General features: G+C 36.4%; 1 protein-coding gene across 1 annotated transcript; it reads right to left on the reverse strand.

Annotated features, from left to right (window-relative positions):
* Positions 1-1,735: 1,735 nt before the first annotated feature.
* Positions 1,736-7,089, reverse strand: si:dkey-51a16.9 (RING finger protein 122). The gene is made up of 6 exons (XM_056760014.1): positions 6,722-7,089; positions 3,985-4,141; positions 3,848-3,890; positions 3,724-3,765; positions 3,032-3,114; positions 1,736-2,562 (listed from the first exon to the last, which is right to left on the reverse strand). Exons 2-6 carry the CDS (start codon positions 4,092-4,094, stop codon positions 2,442-2,444), a joined length of 399 nt encoding a protein of 132 aa, XP_056615992.1. The 5' UTR covers positions 4,095-4,141; positions 6,722-7,089; the 3' UTR covers positions 1,736-2,441.
* Positions 7,090-11,155: the final 4,066 nt, after the last annotated feature.

The following is an 11,155-nucleotide window of genomic DNA, read 5'->3' on the forward strand; positions in this document are numbered from 1 at the left end:
CAGGTGTCCTGAAATTTCATTGTTACGAAAATTCAATGTTACGTCATTTTTTTCCCATGGAATCATCCTACCTGTTTATTTGATATTCTACGGTTTATTATTTCGTTGTTAAATCATTCTAGATTTACATTTTATGCATTTGGCAGACGCTTTAATCCAAAGCGATTTACATTGCATTATACTATACATTTGTTTTAATGTAAAATGCCTGAGATCGAACCCATAACCTTTGCGCTGCTCTAGTGATGCTCTACTAAGCCACAGAAAGGGTGTCTGTCATAAATACTTCATATCTATTTAATTTGAGCTGTAAATGAATCCTACGTGTTTCTTTTATGATGGTAGGATAATCTGACAGGGTTTTTACGATGTTTATTTTAAACTGGTAGGACAGGGTATTTTGCATTGTAAAATCCTTCTGTTTATTTTGTCGAAGTGGTTTAGATTGTATTAAATTTTGCCCTGCGGTAGGAAAATCTGACAGGGTGAACGACCATTAACGACTTCTGTTTTGGTAGAAATTGTCAAATATAGGCTATTGTTTTAAGAGAAAATAATTGTTTAAGACTATATACTGTCACTTACTGGAATGGTGTATGAATTTACAAATGTGACAGGCTATCTAAATTCGTGCAAAATGTTAACACGCAAAACAGCCGTGTTAAAAGTCTTTGTTGTTGTTTATAATTTGTGAAAAATATCGCCATCTTCTGTCTCTACATAATGTAACACCCAAACCACAGATATTTCTTCTACTTAAACCATTAAAAACTAATATGGTGTCGTCTTAGCATTAAATTAATCTTTCAAAAACACTTTCGAAATGCTAACTTTTTTCCTTTTTTGATTATTAGGCTAATGAAGTTGTTGTGTAGTTAATGTGAAGTATTTGTGCTGTTATTTTACATGTCATCGCTAGATGGCACAAACAAGTTAGTTATCTATGGTTTATAGAAACATAGCTTAACAGTGGTATTTGTAAACTGTGGTAATTCAAATGGCAGTAAATCCTCAAAATAAAAAGAGATTCATGTTTACTGTAACAAAACCAAAGGAATGCAAGCAAACTTGCTATAGTGGTATTTTAGATTGTTATATAATAAGGCCAAAGGAACGAGTGATTTCTGTGTTCTACAGGTATATCACATACAAATGCTTCAAAGTTTATTTATTAAAGTTAGGGTTGCGTGTGTGGGAGGTTCATGTATTTTAAGCATTCAAAACAGAAGTTTTTTTATTTATAAAAACTAATCAGACGGCTATTTAGATGCCATAGGCCTATTTAAAACTAGTTGCAATTTTTTTTCTATTTAAACACCTTCCAGACAGAGGCCATATTAAGATATCTTTGACTAGGAACGTGTTGCAACAGACATGGTCATCATATGTCAACAAGTCTGTACAGCACAAGAATGCTATTCTTCTCTTGTCATGCAAGCATGTCATTCTAAAGAAGTGTATAAGGAGAGGAAACATCCAGGAGTATTTTAATAATAAATCTTCTAAACACTATTTTCTGTAGGTTGCAATGAAACTTAAAGACAACAACTAAAAGACTGCTTATGGACTACTAACACATTGAACATTGGGATTCAGCTATGATTTTTTTTTATTTTATGGTTCAGTCTTCACAAATTAGAGCATTTGCATTGCTAAACACTGTAAAAGATTCTTGACTCTGCATTATTGAGGTTATTGTCTGATTTAGACATTACCCATTTATTGGTAACATAAGTGCATAAACAAGACACTTGTCTTTATTGAAATTAGAAATTCATTTACATTAAAATGAACACAACAGTATCTTCCATCACAAAAACATTTTATTGTGCCGTTTATAGTACGAAACTTAATACCTTAAATAAATTAAACCTAATTTCCATCTTATCCAAATCGAAACCCTACGGGTTGATACAACAACATGGCTTTTCACCATAAACTACCAAGTGGGCTCATGAGTTCAAATCTTAATGTTGGCAGGAGTAAAGATTTAAGAGATCACAGATCACATAAGTTAGTAAACTCTTCATAACCTTGAATCTGTAACTGAGAATTCCTTAACTCCTATTAAGCCACCTTGCTGCTATAATAGTGAATCCTCACACTTAGATTGAAGCTTTGTGCCTAAATATTGCACAATGTCCATCAGACCATATATTCTGTGCAACTTTTCAAGACTGTTTCTGAATATTCTCAATATTTCTCTCTTCTGTTGGACTTCAGTGCATAATCTGTATTGCTGGAAGCTAGCATGAACCCCATCCATCACCTCCCCCCATCTGTGCAGGAGAAATCTTGTAATTGGTGGACAGGGGCAGTCAGGTTTTTCAGGGACGTACAGACAACCATCTTCATTAGTGTGGTGATTTTAAAACTCTTATCATACGTGTGTGATACACATGGAAAGCTTCTTATCAGTGACCAGCAATGTCCTTTTTTTGTTACACCTCTAGGGGGTTCTGGGGTCCTTCGGCTCCCTGTGGAAGGCCTGGCTGGAGCCTGCAGATGGGTTTGTTGCACATGGGGCAGATACTGCGAATTTCCAGCCACTTTACCAGACACCTGAGAAGGAGACAAGGTAAAAAGTGGGAAAATGAGAGAGGAGACCTTTATGCATTGCAATCTAGACTGAAGGACAATAACATCTATGCATTATGGTCATGTCACAAGATGAAGCTTAGCAGAGGACATGGTATTCATTTTAACGCATTAAAATTGCTAAATATATATTTTTGAATAGGGAATAGTCACAAAAGGTGTTTTTCAAGGTTATTACTCTCTCATTGAAGTTGCATTGAAATGACAGGTTAATTTTTGGTCCCTCTGGTTTTATTCATGTTTTATATAGTCTGCAATGTTCTGTATGTCAGGAATTCTTTAAGGCGTAACTGCCCTCACAATAAGACATGTGTGAATCCGTTTTGAAGGAAAAGTGGGATCTGAAAGGCATTTATACATGTCTAAAACACTGCATTCCAACCAAATCATAACATACCAAATAAAAATGCTGCAAAGTGGTTTTGGATCTTACTTTTTGTGAAAAGCATGAGAACAGGGGCAAACTCCCAGTTCATCCCGGCTCCGAAACTCCTCCAGGCAGACTGCACAGGTCTGCTGCATAGATTTATAGTGGGAAGATTTGGTAAAAAATAAATAGAAACATACTTTCTAACCTGATCTCTTGGGAATTCATAAATGTAATTTATAAGGTGGCTAATTCATGAAATCGCACAATGTGAATCATGCAAAAACATTTGATTATTAGAAAGAAGCAATACTGATGCCTCCTCCAACCTCATTCCTAAACCTAACCTCACTTAAACGCAAAAACAAGATTCTACGCATTCATACGAATTAGCCAGCTCATGAAATAGTTACAATGTTTGTATAGTTTGTCTTCTTTGTATATATTTCAATAATTGTTATGCACGTTATATGCATTTTTGGCACCATACGATTTGCTTTGTTTGAAGAAAATAAACAATACAATATGTAAAATCGTCACTGTCCTTTTGAAACCTTTTATGTTCAAATTTGCTGTTTTTCAAATGATTAAATACTGTTGTCAAAGTTTACAAACACGTTTAATATTTATCGGTTAAATATATTCAAAACTCAGTGACAGGCATAAAGTGAGTGTGACTAATAATCATGAGATATGGAGATACAAGGTTTCAATATATATCAGAATAATTTGGAACTTCATGAATAAGCTTTACTTACTCCGAGGAGGCTCAGTTTTTTTCCTGGACCTTTTAAGACAACCTAGAATAAGAAATTATATTGTTTTTATATGTACATCAATAATCAAAACACCATTATATTTGTTTGCCATAAAGAGCAATACCTCATTATATCCATATTGCTCCTGTGTGCTCTGTCGCCTCAGTCTACAATAATATAGAAAGTAAGAGCTTTTGTTCATAAAACATACGGCCTTAAATATTTCTATTGATCTAAAGGAGAAAAATAATAAAGAGGTACCTGAGCAGGTAACAACAGAAGATCATGCTCAAGATGAAGATGAAGAGGCCTATCCCAAGAACGATGTCATAAACATTGAGTGCAAGATGACTACTGATGTCTGTGGTCATTATGCAGAACTTGTCTGTTCTCTGTACGTCTTTATCACACAGGCATCCTGCAAGAGCAAAAACAAAGCAGTTCAAGTGTGGGTCTGAAACAGAGTTTAGGGTGAGAGTGGGAGTTGCATTCGGCATTTATTTTTGGGGGTTCTTGTTTATCAGCGAAACGAATGCACAATTCCATCAGAATTGAATGCGCAGAAATTGATTTTCTAGCGTGTATACGTCATTGTTGTTATGTGAGTGGGTTGCAAACTTCTTACTGTCAGACCCTTGAAAGACAACACATATCAGTGTGATTCTCATGTGTACGCTTCTCAGTGGCCCCTGCATGCATATTGCATACTTTAAGCCTGTGGACTGTCCTCGTGTTTCTGTAACACAGCTCTCATTGTTGGACCTCACTGAACACAATGAACTTTTCACTGTAATACATCTGCTAACTGAAAAACAAGACATGTCATGCTGTTGTGGGATTATAATAGTTTTTGTTTAAAAGCTCATTATGTACTGTATAATTGATTGGTGGTACCACGGCAGAGAGACACTATCAGATTGTAAAACCATGGTGCTTCGATATACCATGGTACTGAATTATATACCATTCATATATTTACATAGCATGTGGTTGCATGATATTCCACTGAGAGTGAAAATGGTTCTACTTGTGCCATGGTACTGCTAAAAAAACCGGCAACAGAATGGACAAACAAGCGTCATTGTCCTCAACTTTGTGGAGACCAAAACACACTCTCCACCGTGCTGAAATTTGGGGACAATAGAAATAAAACTCTCCAGTAGTGACTGCAACAAATGTATTTATAATACTTGAAAAAAGATGCTTCCAATTTTCAAAAAATGCACACTTTACCTTCTCTAGATTTCTTTTAGTGATTCAGAACAGGTATTTGTAATAAAGACTAAAATCAATTTTACTTTCACTTTATTTTACAGTGCCCCTGTTACAAATAATTATACATTTAAGTATTGAGTATTAAAATAATTACATGTACTTACTATAGGGTTAGGATTAGGGTTTGGTTTAGGTGTACATGTAATTATGCATAATTAATAGTAAATACTGTAGTAAATACATGTAACATGCGTAACAAGGGCACCGTAAAATAAAGTGTTACCGAATTTTCTTGTGTGGTCACAATGTGTTTGATGTTTGACAATAGTGTAGGTTAAAGTACATTTGCATGTTTAAGTGTGGGTTTGATTCAAGTTCAACTTCAAAATGCTTCAACCCATCATTCTATACATATATGATTTATATATGATAATATGGGACAAGACAGTAGTTTTAATGGGGTAGCTGGTTACTGTAGAAACAATTCAGGTTTACATTGGTACAGTTTAATAAATACTATTGTTCAGTGTTTCAAGCATTTACAATTCAAGCTTCCTTATCATTAAATCTCTTTCGTGAGAGAGGGAGAAAGAGAGAGAGGGAGAGAGACATTTAGAGAGAGAGACATAACATTATATTATATCCCTTTATTCTGCTACTTATATACATATATTTTGCTTTTGTAAATCTTTTTTTAAACTATACTCTTTTTCTGTTTTCATATATTTACATATATTATAAACCACTTTAAGCTGAACTACATACATCACACTTTATTTACTTTTATTTTATTACGAAAAATATCTTTCTTTTCGTTTGTATACATACTTGCACTATTTAAACGCAGCCTAGCTGCAAAGGCTTTGGCAATACCAATAAATTTCAATAAAGCACACTAAAATTGAAATTGAGAGAGAAGAGAGGGAGAGAGATCACATAAATAGAAAAATAGAGGGGAACCCTTTCTGCCTCCATCTGCTCTATCCAGAAGGAAAAGAGGGGGAGACAAAAAGATGTGGATGTGTGGATGCCTCACTAACCCAAAAAGGAGTAACAATAACAACTGACCTCAGGGTCTGAATGCTGCCAAACACCACACAATGCTGTGTCTTACATAGCAGATGATGACTGATACAACATGTGTCTCTGGATCCCTCTATTGTGATAAGTTCAGGTCACAGAAGACAATGTGTCGATCAGGAGAAGGTAAGGAGGCTTGAGTTTTTAGGTGACGAGGAGGGGAGTCAGGGGTGGGTACAGAGGACTTAAGTTAAGCAGAAAGGCAATGGAAGGGTTAATAATTTAGAAAACATGGGCAGATTATACTGACTAATGCATAAATTGGGGTGGAAGGTTATGATTCATAGTGACTGTTGGATATGAAATTTATAAAATCACGATTTGCTCCACTATCATTTTAATTAGATTTATTTAATAAAGACAGTGCTGATATTACGACAAAAGAATGGGCAGATCTCCTCACTCAGTTCGGATGAATAATTTGAGTTCTCACAGTATGATTTAAGGATATTCAGCGGTTGGTTTACACATTATGATCACCCAACATTCACAAAAAAGAGTCAGTTATTAAATCCCAACACAGGATATATATTAGCCCCTGTACTCCACTGTATGTATTATGCAACCATAGGCATGTTAATGGTCAAGAAATATCCTCTATTTCAATTCTTAAAGCAACAGACGGCATAAAAATGTGGTTTTCAAGCTCACAAAATGGGATGTTACAGAATGTTTCCTTTTAAAACACTGTCACAGGGCTCACCCTTCCTCTGCTGTCCTCAACCACTTTCCTATGGTCCTCCTGTGTCTCCCTCAAGATAATCCCTCACAATCGACCGTCTCCCTCAGTAACAAAGAAAAAGATGAGCTTTGGCACACAGCAGTCAGAGCGAGACCACGTAAATGTACCCTATTCAAGCTGTGAGAGGCATCAGGCTGTCTTCTTCACACCATCTGGCTTGGCATCTCCTGTCCGAAAAAACAAAGAACACAACACATTCTCCAGAACAACCTGTGTTTCCTATTGCCCAGTCCACCAAGTCTGCCTCAACGTAACGGTGCCAATGACTTCTCTCCTGCTCAGTTTGTAAACAGATCTCGGCTCATGTGATTCGGCGTCTGGATCACAGCTCTGTTTTCACCCGCCCCCTCCTCGTTCTCCCCCTCCCCTCTCCCTTTCTTTTCCATTTCCTTGTCTGTCTTGTGCTCTCACTCTTTCACACTGCTTCACCCCTCTGAAGGCTTATTAAAAGGTTACAGTGGCCAGGCTGAGTGAATCTCCCCGGTGAGTAAACAGGGTCAGGGAGAGAGGAATGAGGGTTGATTCACCAGCCTGGCTGGATGTCGTGAAATATGAACAAAGAGGCTGCAGAGGGTAAAGAGAGAGAATGTAGCAAATGTAAATGTAAATGCAACAGATTTGAAAAAGCTGTATTTTACATTTAATTATTCAGCTGATGATATCCTAAACACACATGAAAGAGCTTTCGATGTTTTCCCTAAAAGCCAAAATATTGTGTGGAAAAACATTTCATTGTGTGAAATTGAGCATGTGACAAATTCACTGACATCAGTGATCTTGTCACACAAACACATTTTTACTCAACGGATTTAGTCAGATGTTTGTATAGAATTTGTGTAGAGACAACATAGAACTGAAAATTCATGTAGAATTTCGTTTTGGCTACAATGTTAACATATTAGCGGGTTCAAAACACCCCAACATGAAAATTCTGTCATGAATTACTCATCTTCAAGTTTTCCAGAATCTCTAAAAAAATCTTTGATGAACACAGAGAAAGATTTTTGGACAATTGCTTGTAACAGTTCTTGGCCACCATTGACTACCAGAGTGGAAAAATGACAATGATATTCAAAAGTGCACCAGAAGTGTTTGCTGCCCAACATTTTTCTAAATATTTTCGTTTGTGTTCAACAGAACAATAGATATTATAATGTTTTTCCCTATTAGTCAATGGGGTCCAAGAAATGTTTGGTTACAAGCATTCATCCGAATATCTTTCTTTGTGTTCGACAGAACAAATAAGTTGATAGAGGTTTGTAACTCGGGAGGTCGTAAATGATGATTTTTGAATAGAGCATCCCTTTAAGGTCAGGACAAAATATGGCAAAACTTGAGTGTTTCTTAACACCAAATCAATCGTATTGGTTGGGTTCCCATTATTTTATTCAACCATAACGACCATAAAGACGCTACGCACCATTTGACTAGTAAGTACACATTTTAACCATAGTCTGTGTTGCTCTCGCCCACCTGTTAAAATGTTACTGCTTCCAAATGCATAGAGACTGTGTCTGTCCCCCGAATAATACAACCAAATAATAATTTATTTAAAAGTCAGAGAAAAAATCTTATCATGATTAAACCAAAAGACAATATATTTAATGAGCAAAACCAACGCCTAAAGTTTGGGCTTCTTAATATTAGATCACTAAATCCAAAGGCAGATATTGTAAATGAAATGATCACAGACAACAGTTTTGATATACTTTGCCTTACTGAAACCTGGCTTAAGCCAAACGATTACTTCGGTCTAAATGAGTCTACTCCACCAAGCTACGGTTATATTCATGAGCCACGTCCGGTTGGTCGTGTCGCAACAATCTTTAGAGACTTTCTTACCGTTACTCGGAGAACAATGCATACATTTAAATCATTTGAAGTGCTTGCGTTGAACATAACTGTTCCAAATAAAAGTAAAAAACCATTGGTCTCTCTTACATTGGTTACTGTGTATAGACCCCCTGGGCCTTACACTAATTTTCTGATAGAGTTCGCAGACTTCTTATCGGATCTATTGGTTAACGTCGATAAAGTACTGATTTTTGGAGATTTTAATATCCACGTAGATATTGCTAACGATCCATTAGCTGTGGCGTTTACAGAACTACTAGACTCTTGTGGTGTAACACAATACATCAATAGACCTACTCATCGCCTTAATCATACCCTAGACTTGATTATATCTCACGGAGCCGATCTAACCAATATCGATGTTATACCTCAAAGCGACGATGTTTCCGATCACCATCTTATAACATGTACACTGCGCACTGCAGAAATCAGTTGTATATCTCGTTATCGACAGGGTAGAACAATCACCTCAACTACTAAAGATAGTTTCGTAAAGAACTTGCCAGATCTGACTCCTCTAATAACATTTCCAACTAATATAGAATCGCTCGATGACATGACCAGCAACATGGGCACTATTTTCTCTAATACATTAGAAGCGGTCGCACCTATGAAGTCAAAAAAGATCAATGAAAAGATAATAGCACCATGGTATAATAACACCACTCGCGCCCTAAAAAGAGAAACGCGTAAACTGGAGCGAAAATGGAAACAAACCCAATTAGAGGTCTTTAAAATTGCATGGAAAGTGAGTGCAAGCTGTTACAAAAAGGCACTAAAAGCAGCAAAAGCCGAGCACTTCCGTAACCTCATAGAAAATAACAAAAACAATCCAAGGTTTTTATTTAGTACAATTGATAAACTAACAAACAAACAGACTCCACCTGACCTGGGTATTCCGCCGCACCTTGGTAGCAATGAATTCATGAAGTTTTTTACTGAGAAAATCGAAATAATACGAGACAACATAGCTAAAACCAAACCTCCAAGTGTGTCGGAAGAATTTGTTTCAACCGTCACCCAAAAAGAAAAGCTAGAGTGTTTTTCTCCTATAAATCAAGAAGATTTAATTAAAATTATTGCAACATCCAAACCGACGACATGCTTATTAGACCCCATTCCGACTACTTTATTAAAAGAGTTACTACCTGCTGTAATTGAGCCCATTTGTAACATAATCAACTCGTCAATTAATCTAGGACATGTCCCAGGGCCCTTTAAGATGGCTGTAATTAAGCCTCTTATCAAAAAACCAAACTTAGACCCCAATGAACTTGTAAGCTATAGACCAATTTCAAATCTACCGTACTTGTCTAAAATACTAGAAAAAGTAGTGTCAACTCAACTGTGTACCTTCCTACAAAATAATGACATGAACGAAAAGTTTCAGTCTGGCTTTAGACCGCATCACAGCACTGAAACTGCGCTCGTTAGAATTACAAATGACCTCCTTATTGCATCAGATAAAGGTAACATTTCACTCTTAGTCCTGCTTGATCTTAGTGCTGGTTTCGATACTGTAGACCATAAAATACTACTAGATCGTTTACACAATTATATCTGTATTCAGGGACAGGCACTGCAATGGTTCAGATCTTACTTAACAGACAGATATCAATACGTCCATATAAATGGGAAATCGTCAAATCTTACGCAAGTAAATTATGGATTACCTCAGGGATCGGTTTTAGGACCCTTGCTTTTCTCCATATACATACTGCCCCTCGGCAACATTATTAGAAAACATGGAATTAGCTTCCACTGTTATGCAGATGATACTCAGCTATATATCTCATCAAGACCAAATGATTCCTTTAAGCTATCCAAACTGGCAGAGTGCATCGAGGACATAAAACATTGGATGACTAGTAATTTCCTCCTTTTAAACTCTAGCAAAACAGAAATTTACTTATAGCAGAATATTACTTATAGCACCAAAATCAAGTAAAAAGAATATCTCCGATTACAGCCTGCAAATTGAAAGCTGCACTGTTACTCCAGCAAATACAGTTAAAGACCTAGGCGTTATATTAGACGGCAACCTGTCATTTAAAAATCACATCTCAAATATCACAAAAACAGCCTTCTTCCACCTTAGAAATGTTGCCAAATTACGAAATAGTTTGTGTGTTGCAGACGCAGAAAAGCTTATTCATGCATTTGTGACCTCACGGCTTGACTATTGTAATGCTCTACTTAGTGGTTGTCCTGTATCATCGATAAACAAACTACAGTTAGTTCAGAATGCAGCTGCCAGAGTTCTTACTAGGTAAAGAAAATACATAACCCCAGTTTTATCATCGCTTCACTGGCTACCCATTAAGTATCGTATTGATTTTAAAATTATTTTAATTACTTACAAAGCCCTGAACGGTTTAGCACCTACTTACTTAACCAAGCTTTTATCACGTTACAACCCATCACGCTCTCTAAGATCTCAAAACTTAGGACTTTTGATAACACCTAGAATAACAAAATCCACCAAAGGGGGACGAGCTTTCTCATACGTAGCACCTAAACTCTGGAATAGCCTTCCTGATA

The sequence above is a fragment of the Triplophysa dalaica genome, chromosome 11 (genome assembly GCF_015846415.1).
Source record: "Triplophysa dalaica isolate WHDGS20190420 chromosome 11, ASM1584641v1, whole genome shotgun sequence".
Classification (NCBI taxonomy): Eukaryota; Metazoa; Chordata; class Actinopteri; order Cypriniformes; family Nemacheilidae; genus Triplophysa; species Triplophysa dalaica.